Source organism: Mytilus californianus, unplaced genomic scaffold, assembly GCF_021869535.1.
Source record: "Mytilus californianus isolate M0D057914Y unplaced genomic scaffold, xbMytCali1.0.p SCAF_4, whole genome shotgun sequence".
In the NCBI taxonomy this organism is placed as follows: Eukaryota; Metazoa; Mollusca; class Bivalvia; order Mytilida; family Mytilidae; genus Mytilus; species Mytilus californianus.
Genome location: NW_026262690.1, coordinates 64,813,334 through 64,832,780, shown reverse-complemented (window position 1 = coordinate 64,832,780; position 19,447 = coordinate 64,813,334). Strand labels below are relative to the sequence as shown.

Here is a 19,447-nt window from a genome sequence, read left to right as displayed (position 1 = left end):
TCAAGTGTTTTATGTACTGTTACAAATACTTGATATATTTTTGCTTTCGAAGGCAGTATTCAATATTATGATAATAGTTTAAAAATAATTCTGGCATTTTTCTATCAAATCTAGTAATTTGTTTTAAACTTACCAAATTGTTTACATAGATTAGTAGCTGACTCCAGAAATAGTTTGACATTCTCGATGCTGTGTAAATAACAGTAAGAACATATTCCATAGTCTGTATGCCTAGGCAGTGTAGGATGGATCTCATCTATATACTCTATGCTATTTTGATGACAGCTGTTAATATAATGTAAAACATTTAAAAGTCAGTATATAATTTCAGATTATGTTTGACAAAAAGTCTACAATAAAAAACCTGCCAAAACCAAATAAGAATCCAAAATGATTAAATGTATTAAAATATTTGCAGTAAATATACTCAAATCTAGTTTGAAAGAAATTTTATTTGTAAGCAGACTTGAAAGTAAGCTTACCCAAGATGTAAATACTGGGATATAAATAAATGTTATATATAATTAGTTTACTAACATTGCAAACTTTTAAAATTCATATTACATCAGACTGAGTTATAACCAAGTTTATGGATGTTTAACTTTATTATGAGCTGTTGTGAATATCAAAAGCTTTCGCTTTTATTCTTTATATAAAGTATTTACTATTTCCCTGTTTTTATTTGTATTCCACATTTACATTACTTCAACACTCCACAACAAAACATGGATGTTTGCATTCGTCTTTGATATAATATTGTGAGTGTAACTGGAAGCCCCATTAAAATACATTATTTTCTTACCTCTGTTTGTTTGTTTTTAAGTAAATTGTGTTGTCACAACAGATCTTTGTAGTCTTGTTATAACTTTTTATTCCACAGCAATCTCTTCCTTCATCTAACCCCATCTTATCCAAAACTCCTCCACAGCATAGGTCTGAGGTCTCATTATATTGGTCGTTACCGCACATATCAGTTTTATTAATAATACCACCTAGCTGGCATCTATGTGTAATACTTGAATAGGACTGACTTTTCTCAAGGTCAGAAGGAACACAGCATGTGTCATGGTATTCAACAGATTTTGTAATTATTTTAAATGTTTCATGATTGGAGTTGTGTTTTGTGCAGCAAACATCTTCATGGCTGTCATAACTGGCTTTTCCGCAGCATTTGTATTCAGAAGATTTAACAATAATGTCACCTCCTGTTAAAAAAAAATGTTAACTATAAAAAAAGCCCATTTGCATGCCTAATATTTAAATTATGTATTCCTTATATGGAAAACTGCACAGAAATAATCCATTTTAGGAAGCTTGAGATTATGTTTTGTTAAGTTGATGAGTTACTTGTTAGTTTTCAAACCTTCAAAGAGGGAGATGGTAAACAATATGTCCGGGTGGTTATGGGCAATGAAACTTGGGTGGATGGCATGAATATTTTAAAACTACAATTATATCCTAATTGAAGTAAAATGAAGTTGCATAGCTGTGATAAGAATTAGTGAAAAAGTTATATATCATAGGAACAACAACTTTATAATTAAAAAATAATAAGAATAGTAACTCCTCAAATTGTGTGACAGTTTTCAACCATCCACACTGTACTGCATAAGAATAAGAGAAGAACTCAACACAGTAATCTGCTTGCATGCAATACGTAATCTATTAAAAATAAATTATTTTTTGTGGGCTTCAATTTCTTAATACTTCACCACGTAAAGTTTGTCATGACTAAGTTTTAATTGGAGTGAAACAAATGTGTAATAGATGATGTAGCCACACAAACTACTGGTCTTAATCAGTAATGATGTTATACTCTTTTAATAACCATATAAGTAATGAATTTTCAAATTCTATATCAGTGTGATTTTTGTCGTGCTTAATCAGTTACTTACCAGGTTTACAACACTGGTGAGAGGATGTGTTGTATATTACAATCCCACAACATGATTGGTATTGACTGTCATACAATCCATTCCCACAACAGTCCTCTGTTGATGATGTTATGTTGATAGGGAGCCCATTGCAACACTTCTGACTACTTGGATGGTAATGGCCTACATCAAAAAGATGTTTATGTAGAATAAATTGAATGCAGTTGTCGAAATTGTACATTCCGACCCTTAATTTTCAAAAGTTGAGTAAAAAATTTCAGAGGTCATCCCTACAAGTTGTCTGTTAAATGATAATGTGTTTGCTTTCCAACCTTTATATTCATCCTCCAACAAGTTCTGAGTGAAATATTAATCAAGAAATGTGTGAAAGAGATTACATTTTTAAGAAAGGAAATTATTGAATTTTCACAGATGTTGATATAAGTCTACAGTATCACTGTAGCCTATCAACACTGAGGTTGTGAGTTAGAACCCTGCATGTGGCAGGTGAGTTGAACTCTGATGTTAATTGACTAGGATTGCCAGTTTGTCTGCCAAAGGTAGATGATTTTCTCTGGTCACTTTGGCTTCCTCCATCAATAAAATTTGGCTGCACATGATAGCCAAGAGTGCTGAGCATGGGGTTAAACACTAACAATCCAAACATAGATGTTTGTACATTCATCCCAGGGTTTTCAACATACAGGAATCAGTCTACTTTTTTATAGCTATCTCGGCATACAAATCTTAAATACAATAAATAGAAAATAGAAAAAAAATACCTTTTTCACAGCACTCAGTATCATGTGGTATGGTAAAACTTCCATCACAACATTTTTCATGAACTGTATTATACAACTTTGTGCCGCAACATTTATAATGCTCATCACTATCACTGACATTATGTAACGTTGTGGAGCAACATTTCTGTTTCCTAATGTCATACTCGGTGTTGTTACATAAGGATTTAAATAAGGGTAGGACAATTCCTTCCTTACTGGGTTTACAGTAATGTGTTGTTTTGTTGTAATATTCAACCCCACAACATTTCTTGCGAGTTCCTATGCTGTGTGACTTTTTATAACCATTTCTATCCCTACAGCAAGTTGTTGTTTTTGGGTCAATAGGTGTTGAACCACAGCAACTATTGATACCTGGATATAGAAATAAAATAAAAATACTATAAAGACTCATTGGAATTGGTTGCACTATGATGAAAGAAATAAACCACCATATTAATTTCTTTGATGGACTGAAAAAATTGAATAAGTTTTATCTTTAATAGAAATAAATAGATTGATCTTTTAACAAGGGCATCAATATCTGTAAAAAAAAAAAAGATCTCCTGAAAACCCATCCATTGTGAATTTTTTCTAAGACTACTAAAATGTTTAAAATTTAATCACCTAATTTGAATAATCTTTAATTTAATTAAATTTTTTCATAAGGTCATTTTAAGGTTAACACTAAAAAGTAAAGTAACAAAAATACAGTCCCTTATCAAATGGCAAAATCAAAAGCTCAAACACATCAAACGAATGGAAAACAACTGTCATATTCTTGACTTGGTACAGGCATTTCCTTATGTAGAAAATGGTGGATTAAACCTGGTTTTAAAGCTAGCTAAACCTCTCACTTGTATGACAGTCACATAAAATTCCATTATATTGACAATGATGTGTGAACAAAACAAAAAGACATAATAGGTAAAAATGTCAAAAATAGGGGTACAGCAGTCAACATCGTGTTATAATCTTAATCTAAGTTACCATATTACCATTAATTTTGTCATGCAAGATGTTATTGCAGCAGACTTTTTCTGACTTTTGGTAAGGGATAGCTCCACAACAGCTTAATTCTTTACCATCTTCTGCAAGCTTTATGAACACATCCTTTTTACAACATATCTCAGTGTCAACAATAAATCTTTTTTCTAAAGATAAAAAATAAAGTATGGATTCGATATTATTTAATTTATAAATCTTGTCTCAGCCAGTGGGTTCAATGTGTGTTTTTTGTTGTTTTTATTCAATGATTAAGGTTGTTACATTAATTGTAATATAAATAGTGTCTATACCAAGTCAGGCAATATGTACCATGTGTTATTTTGTATTATAGTAGTCTATTTTCTTGGAGGAAACTTGGTAGATCGTGTGATCCTTTTTTATGTATATGTGACAATAAGAAACCTAAACAAAACTGAACAACATTCTTCATAGAAGTTTTAAGTTGATTGAATTAGATATCATTCTTATTAAAAGCTGACATAGCTTCTGAAAATGAGATTCAATAGAACTAAATTTTAAAACATGAAAGTTTCCAGTCTGAAAAGACACGCATAGAATGTTGGTACCAGTGCCAAAACATATTATTCTTATGGATTGGCTGTCCTCACTATTTTCCCTTTCCTTATTGAAAGTTTTGTGGATTAGATGTTTATATGATACACAATGTGTATAATATTTTTTTTCAGACATGCTGAATCATAAAAATATTTGTTTTGTTTACATGCAAATTGTCACAATAATATTGTAGGAGACCTTGAACTATTCAAAAAATTGTACTGTCATCATCTTCCTGTTTACATAACAGGATACTTATATAATGACAAATATCCAATCAGTTTCAGAAGTAAAATCCCTATGAAACTTACCACTACAGCAATCTAACTCCTGTCCATGTTCATTGAATTTGGATGTTACTCCAAAATCACAGCACAGTTGTGTTTCTGAGTCATATTCTTCCCATGAAGACATGCATCTTTCTGCTGCAACTTCTACAATCACTAATGTTAACACTGAAATGTAAAATAAAACATCAAGGTTAGCACAGGAAGTTTGATTTATTTTTATTGTCGAGCCTTCGACTTTAGTCGAAAAAGCGAGACATAGCGATCCTACATTCCGTCGGCGTCGTCGTCGTCGGCGTCCACAAATATTCACTCTGTGGTTAAAGTTTTTGAAATTTTAATAACTTTCTTAAACTATCCTGGATTTCTACCAAACTTGGACAGAAGCTTGTTTATGATCAAAAGCTAGTATCTAGAAGGAAATTTTGTTAAAATTTGTACCTGTTTATCCGTATTTTACTTATAAATAGACTTAGTTTTTCTTCCAGTTAACATTAAATACAGTCTGCAGTTAAAGTTTTTAAAACATTTATTAGATTCATAAACTATCCTGGATTCATACAAAACTTTGACAGAAGCTTCTTACAATCAAAAGATAGTATCTAAAGGAATATTTTTATTGATTTTTTTCCTCATTTTTGTTGAGCTTGTGATTAACAGCAAAAGTAGGCGAGACACTGGGTTCAGGTGTAATACCACCAAATCATAGTACGTCACATCCGGTTGCATACGAAAATAGGTCGAAAAAAAATATTCCCTTGAATTTGACAGTTGTAGGTAATTGATCCTACATTTCATTGCAGTAAAACATTTCTGGGTCATAAACATATATCTTGGGTATTTCAAAGCACCATTATTTTTTTATTTGGGGTTTCTATAGAATATTTTGGAAACTTGAGGTTACATGGTTACTAAAGCTTGTATACAGGTTAAAAAAGGGGGAAAATTTGATTGGTTAACTTCCAGTGATGGTTATTTTCTTATATGCAATGAAATGTTATGTGAAATTTTTTCTATAGTACTGGACAGGATCAAACTTTACTCATGCCAAGTATTTCTTTATTTGAAACAAAGATAAATTCTGCACAATTTTTTGAAAAGTGCAAATTTAACAAAGACTAATAGGGGAAAATCAATGGTGGTATTACACCTAATATAGGAAGCTGTACATGCACCTTTGACCTTGTGAGTACTCTCATGTGTTAAAATTTCTTGCTATTTAAGTGAAATATTACTAATAATGAAATATTCTGAGTGGATTGAGTCTCCAAAACACATTTTATGAGAAAATTTCCTTGAAATAGGACTTTACCATGAATATTAGTTGACAGAATAAGCCATACTTAGAGTTTTGGGGAGCTTTTTCTCCTTTTTTCTTATATTCTGCTATACTAGAAAATTTTTCCTAAGAAATACTTTAATAAATATATAGTTTTAAGTAAATGAAATTATTTTTAAAGCAGTAACAACAAATTATTCACCAAAAGCGAAGCTTTTTATGTCCCTCTCTAGAACGCGGCGTAAATTTAAGTTTTACGTAAGGACTTATTGAAACCTCCTTGGAGACTGTAAACTTTTATACGGATAGTTCATTCAGCTTGAATACTTCAATTAATCATTTATTATAACATTTCTATCATAAATGAGTGAAAGTTACCCCAAATTTTTTATTTATTGGCCTATAAAGTAGAAATTTTGAGGAAATGAGAGGTATAAATGGACCAAAAGAGACCTTATAAGGAAGACAAAGAGGTCCATTGGTAGTATTTATCATTCTAAAGTCATCTTTTGTATCATATTCAACTGTTTGTAGGCAGATGAGATAAATATTTGATCATTTATTGGTCCACACTATATTCTATCATGATGCGGCTTGGTTTGGATTTTTCGAAGAAATTTAGCTCGAATCGCTGCAGATGTCGTCTTACATTATACTAGATTTTTCTCAAACTATTGAACTGATTATGACAAAACTTGACAGGCATGCTTGAAATAACCAGTATAACAAAGGAAAAAAGTCACATTCAGTTTATTTAACAAAAAAGTCTTCTTTAGGTGTAATACCACCAAATCATAGTACGTCACATCCGGTTGCATACGAAAATAGGTCGAAAAAAAATATTCCCTTGAATTTGACAGTTGTAGGTAATTGATCCTACATTTCATTGCAGTAAAACATTTCTGGGTCATAAACATATATCTTGGGTATTTCAAAGCACCATTATTTTTTTATTTGGGGTTTCTATAGAATATTTTGGAAACTTGAGGTTACATGGTTACTAAAGCTTGTATACAGGTTAAAAAAGGGGGAAAATTTGATTGGTTAACTTCCAGTGATGGTTATTTTCTTATATGCAATGAAATGTTATGTGAAATTTTTTCTATAGTACTGGACAGGATCAAACTTTACTCATGCCAAGTATTTCTTTATTTGAAACAAAGATAAATTCTGCACAATTTTTTGAAAAGTGCAAATTTAACAAAGATTAATAGGGGAAAATCAATGGTGGTATTACACCTTCAGCGGAACCCTTACGAATTGTCTATTCGATCAAGCTAACGCACTATATATAGAAAGCCTTTCAGTCTGTCTAATATAAAAACAAAAAGATGCGGTATGAATGTCTATGAGAAGACTCTCCACAAGAGACCAAATGACCAGAATTTTACAACTATAGGTCTTTGTAGGGCCTTCAAAGCAAAGTCAGCTATAAAAGGCCCTGAATGTAAAAGAATTCAAACGAGAATACTTGTATAATACAAAGAACTAAAAAACAAATATGATATACAGCAACAAATGACAACCTCTGAATTACAGGCTCCTGACTTACGACAGGTACATACAGAATGTGGCAGGTTAATAGTATATGATCGTCTATTATTCTTTCTATTGTTCACATGTATGTCTGCTTTCTTCGATTTAAATCTATTTTAAAGAAGTGGTGAAGGTTTTAACATAATTTGACTTGTTCCTTTCTTCAACAACCAGACAATGAGCTAGATTCCATTTTATCAGAAGTGTTTGACTTGAAATCTCCCTCCGTTAAAGTTTGATTTGTTCAGCTTTATTTTATAGTATATAAGTTTACTTGTTTATATCATTTATAAAAGTCTTTTACTGTATACTGTAACTTTCAACCCTTTTGAATATAAATTAAAGGAGATGTGGTGGACATATCATTTAGGTAGCAACCCAATGACCCTAACTCCCAATTAAAAAAGGGAAAAAAAAATAGGAATTAAAATTAAAATAAAAAAAATACATCACATTACTGTGGACTTATTTGATTCGATGTGCAAGTTTTTTTTTTGTTAAATTGTCTGTCAGTTTTGTTTCAAGTTGAAGTTATAAAGAAACCCACAAAAATAAAGAAATGAAAATTAATTCCAAGGAACACAAAATTTATATTTTTAGAAAGAAAATACAAAGGAATCCAATATGTATATGAACATTACTTAATGAGACTTAATGAGACAGCAACCCAACAACAAAATTCTAAATTGCCCCAAGTATAACAAGTTCTGATTGATTAACTTTTGTATGGAAACCTCAAAATTAACCTGAATCAACATCAGTAGTGTGGAACTTCAAAAGTTTCCCAGACAATTTGACACCCTGTAGTCCAGTGTTTAACAATTTATAAGAATGTTGACCTTATTTTCATTTGTTGTGTTGTTTACTTGCTGTCATATATAAGTATATCTAACATCTAATTTCATTCATATTAATCAAATGTTTTGGTAAAATACTGAAGACATTATACATTGACACTCATTCACGAATAAACAACTTTTGACAAGTTAACTCTGCTGGAGAGGCCCTTTATTTATTTATGTATGAAGGAAATATTCATTTCAATTCAATTTAAAGTTAATCTGATACACCAATACATGTATTAGATAAAATATTGACTTATATTTAGGAAACATGCCCTTCACATAAATAAGTTTCTGATAATTTTAAAGATATAAACAATTGTTCATAAAATTAAATAAGAAAAATGAAAAAAAATAATTTCTAAATAAGATATTAAAAAATATAGGACATCTCTACTACGAGTGTATGAGTGTAGGTAATATTATCTGATCAGAACTTATAGTTTATGACAGATTTATATCGCTCCTTACCCAGCAGTAGACAATAGATATTCATTTTGATGTTGATCGTGTTGATCTACTAGATTAACTGTTTTCCTTAGAACATAGAAGTTGAAAATATTAATTTTATTCAGGGTATACCTATTATTTAAAATGAATCTGAAAATCCCTAATTCTAGAAAACAAAAATTTTCAGAGGTTTACAGTGTTTATAAAAAATTTCTGGTTTTAAATTGAATTTATAAAATTGGGCAATTAGAGTGTGAGAACTAATTATAGGATCATTTTTTTCCATCTTGAAAAAGTTATCCCTTTGTTTTAAATTGACTACAATATACTCTGAATATTAATTATAGCTATAAAAAGTACTGATATAAAATTATATTTGTGATACCTAGGTATATATTTACATACTATACATTTCAAATAGCCTATTAATGTTTATGAAAATTAAAAAAAACGGGTGTATTTTGAATGAAACAAACGTAATTTCAATGAAAACTACAATCTTGTATTGATCATATTGAATTGTACCATATAAGGCAATTATAATAAGTCAAGCTTTTTTTTGGTAATTTTCGAAAAGAATTATCTAAGTTAACAGGATAAGATTAAAGAGTATGAATGTCCTGTTATATCATGTTAGACTTATATGATTTATAATGTATAAAAACGGTATTAATTACTTACTTTACAAGGGTAACTTTTGAATAAAGAACTACCCATATCTTGGATGTACTACTATTTTAGTGTCATTTCACAGCGGTATAACGTGTTACTTTTATTATTCTTCCCTTAGTTTATTTATTTTGTATTTACATTGTATCATAGATCAAATTTATTTGTTCAGTGTATGTTCACTGGTGTTTATATGTCTTTTGATTGAGTTAAGCCATTTCAATTGATATTTTATAGTGTGTCTTTCTATGTTGTGATGTTACACTATTGTTTCAGATAAGGGTGAAGGTTGGGTACCATTAAAACGTTTAAACCGCTGCAATTGTTTGCAAGTCAGGAATCTGATGTTCAGTAGTTGTCGTTTGTTGATGTGGTTCATAAGTGTTTCTCGTTTCTCGTTTTTTATATAGATTAGACCATTGGTTTTCCCGTTTGAATGGTTTTACACTAGTAATTTTTGGGGCCCTTTATAGCTTGTTGTTCGTTGTGAGCCAAGGCTCGGTGTTGAAGACCGTACTTTGACCTATAATATTTTTCTTTTATAAATTTTGACTTGGATGGAGAGTTGTCTCATTGGTACTCATACACATCTTCTTATATCTATATAAGGTGTATTCGTGTTGGCCAGGTATAGTATAAAAATGTACGATGGGTCGTTGGGGAGAAGTGGGTACCCAACCCCACTATTTTGTGTAATTGAGAGCCCCTACAGCTTTCAACCCATTTCCCTGAAATTTCGCAGGAAGATTTTACACAAATTGAAGATGTGCACCTGCTATAATAGATTTTTTGGAAGTGGGGGGGATTTTTCCCTTTTTTCAGACTTTTGTTTATAACCTCATTTTGTTAGCAAAAAAAATGTCGGTACCATTTTCATCAGTTTCAACCCAGTTTTCAAATCAGTTTTCAACCCAGTTTTCAACCCAGATCTTTGAAATGTTCTGAACACATTGTACAAATATGAAGTTGTGAACGTGCTTCTATAGAATTTATTATTATTCCCATTTGGTAAAGCCAAATTTTCTTAAGAACTGCCAATTGTGAGTTTTCCTGCTGCGGTTTTCACCCTAGATCCTTGATACTTCACAATAAATTTGCTCATCTACTGAAGTTGTGTACTTCTGATTTTAAAATTTATAAATTTTTACATATTATTTTTTTTATATTATAGACAATTCATTCACCAATGTTTAAGAAATATCATGAGCAACCCTCGGGTCATTTATGCCTTTGATCTTTTCACCTTTTTTTTGCCAAAAAGGGTTCTAAATGTTAGAGGTCATCCCTTTATTGAGGCATAGTCAGGCCATGCATTAGGAAAACAGTTTTTATTGATCAAGTCAATATTTATTGTAAGAACTAGATAGAAAATTGTTTTAACAGATGTTTTCTTATTGGTCTTTGCTGTGTCATACTAAATTGACATAAATAAAGGAAAAGTGTCCTTCAAATTAATACATGTTTCAAGTTTCGAATGTGTCATCTAAGTATTAAATTTCATCCTTAAAAATAAAAGATAAACAAAATAATTTATGTGGAACATGTTTGATAAGAACCTATAAAGAGGAAATCAATTTAAACTAATGTTTTATATAGGATTTACTATTTCCTTATCCAGCAGTGTTACAATGATCTTCATTTGTGTTAATATGTGGTTGATATTATTTTTCACTGACCATAGACAATTTTTTCATTTATATTAGGATATTCCAATTTTTTATGACAGAAATTCCTTTGGATAATGTCCAGAAGAAATCACCTGTCTACTACTCTGTTAATAATAAGTTCAATTTGATGAACCATTAATTGGAGCAGAGAACTAATTGTATTATTTTAAATAGCAATGTTCTTCCTAAACATCAATGATTAGATTATAATTAAACAAGATGGGTTATGTATATGGTAAAGTTTTTTTGTTGGTAAAAAAAAAAAAGATTTTTTCCATCTTGTTTAAATTGTAATGTTGATTTTAAAAGTGTATGCACCATCAACCACCAGTTAAGCTTAGTGTATAGACAAAAGATAGTTATAAAACTTGTTTCCCCCCCCCCCCTCCCCCCAACCACCACCACCAAAAAAAAGGAATTATATAACAGCAGCCAATATTTGAGAGTAAGAAACAATTTAAGACCTGGAAAATACCCCCTAATCTTGAAATAAAGAAAAACAACTTCTGACACAGTTCCTGACTTTGAAAAATTTGGCTGTGTTAAGATATAGTTTCTTGTGATCTCAACTCTTCCCTGTTACAACAACTTCTGACACGGTTCCTAACTTTGGACAGGCACGTTAAAATTTGGCTGGGTAAAGATATAGTTTCTTGTGATCTCAACCCTTCCCCGTTACAACTTCTGACACAGTTTCAGACTTTCTGGCCTGGGACAAGCACACGAAAATGTGGCTGGGATATGATAGTTTCTTGTGATCTCAACCCTCCCCTTACAACAACTTCTGACAAGGTCCCTGGCCTGGGACAGGCACACAAAAATTTGGCTGGGATAGAATAGTTTCATACTATATTTTAGTCTGCTTTACAAAGATTTTATTCCAGGTAATACAATATTAAGGTAAATGAACTAAAAGTGTCCTTCAAATAGATTTAAGTTTCAAGTTTCTAATTTGTCACATAGCATTTAATCCTTTTCAACAAAAGATAAAAGGATTGACCGAGCCCCCTTTTCGTGGGAAAAATCTTGTTGATTATATAGGGAATCACTGAAGCATGACTGGAGCGGGCCCCCCTTATGAAAAGTTCTGGATCCGCCACTGTTATGTATTTTTTTCTTACCCAGCAATGCTAGATTGATCATCATATTGGGTTGATATATGAAAAATACTATTTTCCACTAACCATAGAAGGTTGTATCTATCTTTTTTATCCAGGGTATTCCTATTTTTTATAATGACTGGGATTCCATTTATTCAATACCACACAACCAAAAAATTTCAGTTGTTTATTATAAGTTTATGAAGATTTGAACTAATAATAAAAGGAGGAATGGAAAAATCAAGATTGCATGATGAATAGGATTTTTCTTCCTTGTTCGGATGATCAGTAATTAAAAATCAGCATTAATTGAAATTTGAAACCAAACAAGATGTCTTAAGTTATTATCATAATTTTCCTCTTGTATAAATTCTGATAAAAATTCCCATGTCTGAAACCTCAATATTGATGGTCTTGTGTTATTTCTTCATGTTTTTTGTGCATGTAGAATATTGAAAATTGAAAATTGATTGTTCTTTTTTCTATTATTGAATAAGGTGTGTCTACTTCTGAATGTCTTTTGTGCTACTTTTTAGCTCACCTGGCCGAAAGGCCAAGTGAGCTTTTCTCATCAATTGGTAACTGTCGTCCGTTGTCGTCGTCATTGTTAACTTTTACAACAATCTTCTTCTATGAAACTAATGGGGCAAATTTAACCATACTTGGCCACAATCATTATTTGGGTATCTAGTTTAAAAAATGTGTCAAATGACCCTGTTTGCCAACCAAGATGGCCTACATAGCTTAAAATAGAACATAGGGGTAAAATGCAAGTTTTGTCTATTATTTTGAAAACTGTTATAAAAAGAGTCAAAAATGTTCAGAATGTTGAATACTACCAATTGTTCATCGACATCAAAACGGTCAGGCAACTTCTAATAGGAGTTATTGCCCTTAGATAACAAATTTTACCATTTTTTTTCATTTTTGCCTTTTATCCTGAAAACTATAATAGATAGTGAGAAACTTTAAGATGCAAAAATGATCAGCAAGACAAGATCTATGAATAAGTATGCATGGTTGATATCGTCAGTCGACTCCTAATTAGAGTTATTGCCCTTTGATGACATTGTTTACCATTTTTTTACGTTTTTACCTTATATCTTAAAAATTATAATAGATAGATAGAAACTTAAATAAGCAAAAATGATCAGCAAGACAAGATCTACATTTAAGACCAATGGAGGAAATTTTCTGATGACTCTTTATTGGAGTAATTACTCTTAATGATGATTTTACATTTTTTTGCATTTTACCTTATATGATAAAAATTTTAATAGATAAATAGAAACTTTAAATCACAAAAATGATCGACAAGGCAAGTTTGGCCAATATAATTAGTAGACTGTCATTATTCATAGGAGTGATTGCCCTTAAATGAGGATTTTTTTTTACATTTTTTTGCATTACAGTGTTTTGAGCAAAAACTAAAGAAGATAGAGAGAAACTTAACAGACTAAATTATCAGCAATTCAAGATCAACAAAATAGAAATTTTTGTCTTGAACTCTATTCTTGTCTACAATGTTGGAGATAGTCCATTGTTGATTATGCACATAGACCTAGGTGAACGACAGAGGCTCTTTATAGCCTCTAGTTTTATTATTCAGTTGTTGTCTCATTGACATATTTCCCGAATCTTCATTCAGTCATAATAAAGTAGATGTGGGTTATATATCAATGAGACTGCAACAAAAGTACAAAAAAGGTGTCAATACTATATGTCAAGGTCTAAATTGTCCTGAGTCTTTAAAAATTAAGAATAGAAACAATCAAAGAATTGTCATTTACAACCCATTTTCAGTATAAAGGAAAACATAAAGATATGAGCATAACAATTTCTGACACTTGGTAAGAACGTCCTTACGCTTTTTTTGGGTAATAAGTAAAAAAAATTTCTTTATATTAAAAAAAAAACCCATCTATATTGTGAGGCCTAAATGACTATCCCAAAGTACATTTGTGTAATTTTTTGTGAAGAACATTTATTGGTCTATCCCACATTTTGGTAGACAATCAGAATGGTCATCATGTTTACAGACCGGTTTTCTCATTATAAATTCCTTTGGAAACAACCAGTGTTCATTTTGCATCTATGAGTCTTCCGAAAATGAACCCATACCTAGTGCAAAATGCTTAGGAAAAAGTTTGGTTGACCCTGAATACCACTTACATACACTAAATGTAGGAATTGTGTTTCGTATCACAAGCATGCATTGCAAGTGTAAGCTTCATTTTGATTATCAACTTTATGACAGTGTTGCTGTCTCACCTGGGAAGATTATGTTGTTGAGTTAGCCAATAAATTTATAGGCATTATTTTATAGTTAACATGCACAGGTATTGTGGCCGACCACAGATTTAAATTTCGGACCAATATCACTTATTCCAAGTTTTAATTGGTTTCTTGGAATGTTTACAGGAGTTGGTATATGTAAAATAGTGAAAATTACATAAGCAAAATTGTCTGTCTAGGTAAATAATTGGCTGGATCACAGCACAGAGGAATGCTTTGATTTGTTGTTACCAGTAAATAATATCACCACTTATATCATAACATAATACAAAGCATCAACGTTTGGAGATATATATTTAAGATATTATCGGGGATTCATTTATTTTACTTATTTAATGTCCTATATCTTAAAATTTATTGATTCATAGAACTAGTAATATAATATTAGATGTGAAGTTTTCAGTTATTTGAAATTGTATTCTCTTCCTGTTTCATATGATGACTTCCTAATTTTGTATTACACAATAATTTCTAATTGTGCAATTAAACTGCGGTTTAAATACATGATACTCTCAAGTTTCAATGAAACATGTACCGAAAGTGTGAACCAGTTTTTTTTATTTTTAAATTTGTTGATTGCTGTATGCTGAAGCACATGCTATCACTGATTTGTGTTCTTAACTTTACTTATATGACAATTGATTAATGCTCCTAAATTAAAGTCACATACACCAATCTACCATTTTTAACGTTTTCTGACTTTATATGCAGTAATAAGAGCGTTCTATTATTTATATATAAGGGTGCAGTGCTACTTCACTTGACCTAGTAGATATAACCATCCTCCTTTAGCTGCACTAGTAGAATAATCCTTTAGTTCAGTTGGTAGAGAGATGACGTCCATTCGTTTAATGTGTTTTGTCATTTGATTTTGCCATGTGATTAGGGACTTTCCGATTGAATTTTCCTCGGAGTTCAGTATTTTTGTGATTTTACTTTTTACTGCTTCATGGGTCCCAGGTTAAGACCCTGACTGGTACAGTTGTAATTTTCGAAGAAAAAAATCATGTTATCCTGTATCATTAAGTGCTTTAACTTAAAACCCATAGAGAATCAAAGAGATTAAATTAGTTTAGTATGGGTAAGGAGCTGGATCTTCTGATTATGGTATATGGACCCTTGATTGTATACAGCAGAGCTTCCCATGACCTGGTAGACATATAACCACCCTCCATTAGCAGTGCTAGTAGAAAATTCTTATATCTCAGATGGTAGACAGGTGTCCTGGGAGCTACTACAGTGGTTATTTGAAAGTAAAATCATGCTCTACTGTAGTAAAGGTATGGGACTCATGGGAGTTGAAAAAAAAGAATTCATTTTGCTTCATTGCTGATGAAAACAAAACATGGTAGTATTATTATGTTGCACTTGTTTATTTTAAATGGCACAAATACAACTACCAGATCAAAAGGAGTAATACTTTCTGTTTTTCATTTGTAATTGCAGCATTTTGATGGTATCTTAGTCACTTTAAGTCAATTTTTGTTTTAATTAGTGTAAAATTGTATTAACCTTCTCATGAAAATAGAAATTCAATAACTGAAATAGGATGGTAGATATATTTTCTTTTACACTACAATTACTTCATAATTTTCCTCCAGCTAATCTGTTTGAAGAGCTGAATACAAACTGTTTGAAACTTGTTTGTACAAAAAATGACCAATTGGTATAAGGAAAGGACAAAGCCTATTTCATGAGTCACTTTAATTCCCTTGGTCAAATTTAAAATTAAATTAAATAATGCATAAAAAAATTAATAAAATACTTTTCAAAAGGTAATGTTAAATCATTATATAATATAATTAAAGTTTTTTTTGTTAGATTTTTTTCTTACCTAACAGTTTAACAACAGTCTTCATTTTGATTGTTATCTGTGTGGTCAGTTTGTATATATATGGTCATAGAATATTAATAAATTGGGATGTCCCATTTATATTTAGATACTTTATTTGTATTTATATATCCTGAATACATTGTACATATTTTTACTAAATACGTCAATCGGCACCTATCCTTTATTTGAAACTTTTCGTTGTTGTATATTATAATCGTAATCAAGTACGAGGCTTATAAATCATGTTCATAGTTGTTCTGTATAGATTTTGTACAGATATTGTAAAGTTAGCACAAAAAAATAGTCATCAATTTTCTATTTTAAGTAAAGAGATATTCTAGGATTTTTTTCTTTATTTTGAAATATAATAAACAAATAACAAAATAGCCCATCATCCAAGCATGTATGTGAAGGATGAGGGGCATTCTATGAGGAAGCCAGGAGGCCTCGAGGGTTAAATATGAATATTTTTTCGTTAGGCTGTATACGACCGACCTTTTTTACAGTTGAGTGATTTTATCACGTAGACAAAATCAGTCACCCGTGTAACCTTATCCTAAGCCTCGTTTAATCATAGGTTATTGAACTTCTATGTGATACCTTATTTATAGATTTTGTAAAATTGGCACAAAAATTATTCATTTTATAGTTAAATGAACATATATTCCAGAAAATATTTTTCTGCTTTGCTTCATTGTGAAATAAAGGTTAGTCATATGATAAACAAATAACAAAGTGTTTTAATACGGGTACTTGTATACTTAAGCAGCTATTAAAGGAAAAATACCAGTATTTATATAGATTAAAATATGATTAAATGAAGGTATCCAGTTCATCTTGTTTTATCAACAATTAACAATAAAAACATTCTGTAACATTTACCCTATGATATACATTTTATCATTATGCTTTTATGGGTAAAGTGAACCAACACCCTAAGGTAGTCAAGTTGGGGTGGATACTTAAGTGTATTGGATTTTTTGTCTTTCTACATGTAAATACAATTATAGAAATCAAAGACAACACAAACCATGTTAATACTGCATTATGCTTTTAATAGAGAATGTATACAAGTATATTTAAACTCTGTTTTGGATTTATTTATAGAATACTTGAAGTAATAATCACCCATATATAGATTTTCTCGATTTAATTATTTAACATTTTTTCATATAATCATGATGGGGCCTTTTATAGCTAACTATACCATATGGGTTTTATTCATTGTTGAAGGACATACAGTGACCTATAGTTCTTTCACTGGCAATCATACTACATCTTCTTAATGTTATAGGAAACGCTACATGTTAATATTTCTATTAATTAGGATTTAAAAGGTTCTTTTTCTTTGTTTTTGGACATATGTCAACATTTATCTCTTCATAGAGGGGATTTACTTGATTATTTTCCCTGTCACATATCTAAGCTCTGCCAAGAAAAAAGTATTTAAAACATCATAATTAAAATTTGGTATGGTATGTTTACCATTATATGATCTTAATTTGTAAGTTCATCATGTTATATCTGAACAAAAGTTAAACAAATAACACAAAATAAACCCCCCTAAAAAGACATGAGCAAAAAATGATATTGAAATGCTTGGTGCTTAAAACAGAACATTGGTATACATGTATTTGAATTAACTGTTTACAAAACTTTGAACTTTTCGAAATACTAAAAAATTTTCTATCACAGGAATAGATTATTTTATTTTGCAAAACCTTTCAGAATTTTGGATCCTCACTGCTTTTTAACTTGGTACTTTGTTTGGCCTTTTTAACTCTTTTTCTATTTAAATATCACTAATGAGTATGTAGTTGAAATTCACGTCTGGCGTACAAAATTTTAATCCAGGAATCTATGATGAGTTTAATAGTCTAAAATGTCAAAACAGCTTCTAAAGGAAAGTCATTTCTCAAAATTCAGTTTGAAGCTGAAAGAACAAAGTTAGGAAACTGTAGTTCAGTAAAATTTATTTTAAAAAAACTGAAAAAATCAATCTTTTTTGGTCAAGTATGCAACCAACTAGGTGGAAATTTGATTCTCTTCAGAGCTCTAGGCTCTTGGTCATAAAACTTTACTCAGTACTCAGAGTACAAAATTCGACTCGAAACACTCATTCCAGTGTTTTCATTGGTTGAATTCTGAGTCTGAGTATAATCGTGCTCAAGAGTTTTATGACTGCACATCCTGGTCTCATTATATGTTTCTCATTCTTTAGATCTTTAATAGGAATGCTTCGCTGAGGAAAACATCATACAAGTAAAATATAAAATATCAGTTTATTTCACAACCAGAGTGGGTATACATAGGCTTTAAGCCAGTTTCCCAATCCAGTTTTGATATGTTTTGAATAAAAGATTGTTTAAACTATCAGTGAAGCTGTGTTAAATTTATTCTGAAATTTTTTAGTAATATTTAAATACATGTTCATTTATGTGAACAACAAACAAACAAAAATGCACAGTGTATAATACTACCAGTTCTCTTACCGAGCAGTGTAAGCATTGTCTTCATTCTTGTCATGTGGTTAATATATGGTCAATACCCTCACTGCCCACAGGAATATACCAAATAATATAGTCAAATTGGGAGATGACTTTTATCAACATTAGACTGGGAATTCTGTGTTCCTTCTCAATCACTACTGTGCATGGTAATTCCGTACAAAACAAGGTAACAAAAGTTTACATTAGAAATACAAATTTTTGATGAAGTAATCATTGGAATTTTATAGAATCAATAATAACCATATAAATTGAACATTTTAAAATACCCCCCAAAATATAAGACGTGTAATTGATATGTTACTTCCTTACTTCTAGATCAGAGAAACAATAGATTATAATCTTAATATGGAATACATGTATAGGGTTACATAACTAATAGTTGTTATCCGAATTTAAGTACAGGTACAGGGAAAAGAAACAATAAACATTTTGTACTGTGATTTTATTTAAGTCAGTGAAATTGAATAAAAGTGCCAAATATACATAGTCATATCAAAAGGGTTAGAATTTTGTCAGACTGTGGATTTTAGATGTCTTTTATTAGTAAATAATTGCTCATCTTCTCAGATATATATAGCACAGGTCAATTTGATATTAGAAGTCTTGATTTGATAATATTCATATTGCATTCAATAAGAAGGGTCCTGATACATTCTTTGGTGTAAAAACGTCTTGAAGATGTACACATAGCAATTTATCAAATTACTGTTGTTTTTTAACAGGCTTTAAATAGTATTTCTATACCTATGATCTGCTACCTTT

At 30.6% G+C, this 19,447-nt stretch overlaps 1 protein-coding gene across 1 annotated transcript in view; it reads right to left on the bottom strand.

The window, feature by feature from the left end:
* The window catches only part of LOC127737007 (uncharacterized), a 50,203-nt gene extending 33,992 nt beyond the window's left edge, over nucleotides 1-16,211 (bottom strand). Inside the window, exons 1-7 of the mRNA XM_052247562.1 lie at nucleotides 16,176-16,211; nucleotides 4,528-4,671; nucleotides 3,652-3,807; nucleotides 2,657-3,028; nucleotides 1,896-2,057; nucleotides 803-1,205; nucleotides 134-285 (exon numbers count right to left, since the gene is read on the bottom strand). Of these exons, the coding sequence (XP_052103522.1) occupies nucleotides 134-285; nucleotides 803-1,205; nucleotides 1,896-2,057; nucleotides 2,657-3,028; nucleotides 3,652-3,807; nucleotides 4,528-4,671; nucleotides 16,176-16,200 (1,414 nt within the window). The 5' untranslated portion in view covers nucleotides 16,201-16,211. The remainder of the gene's footprint in view (nucleotides 1-133; nucleotides 286-802; nucleotides 1,206-1,895; nucleotides 2,058-2,656; nucleotides 3,029-3,651; nucleotides 3,808-4,527; nucleotides 4,672-16,175) is intronic.
* Between the last annotated feature and the right edge of the window lie 3,236 nt (nucleotides 16,212-19,447).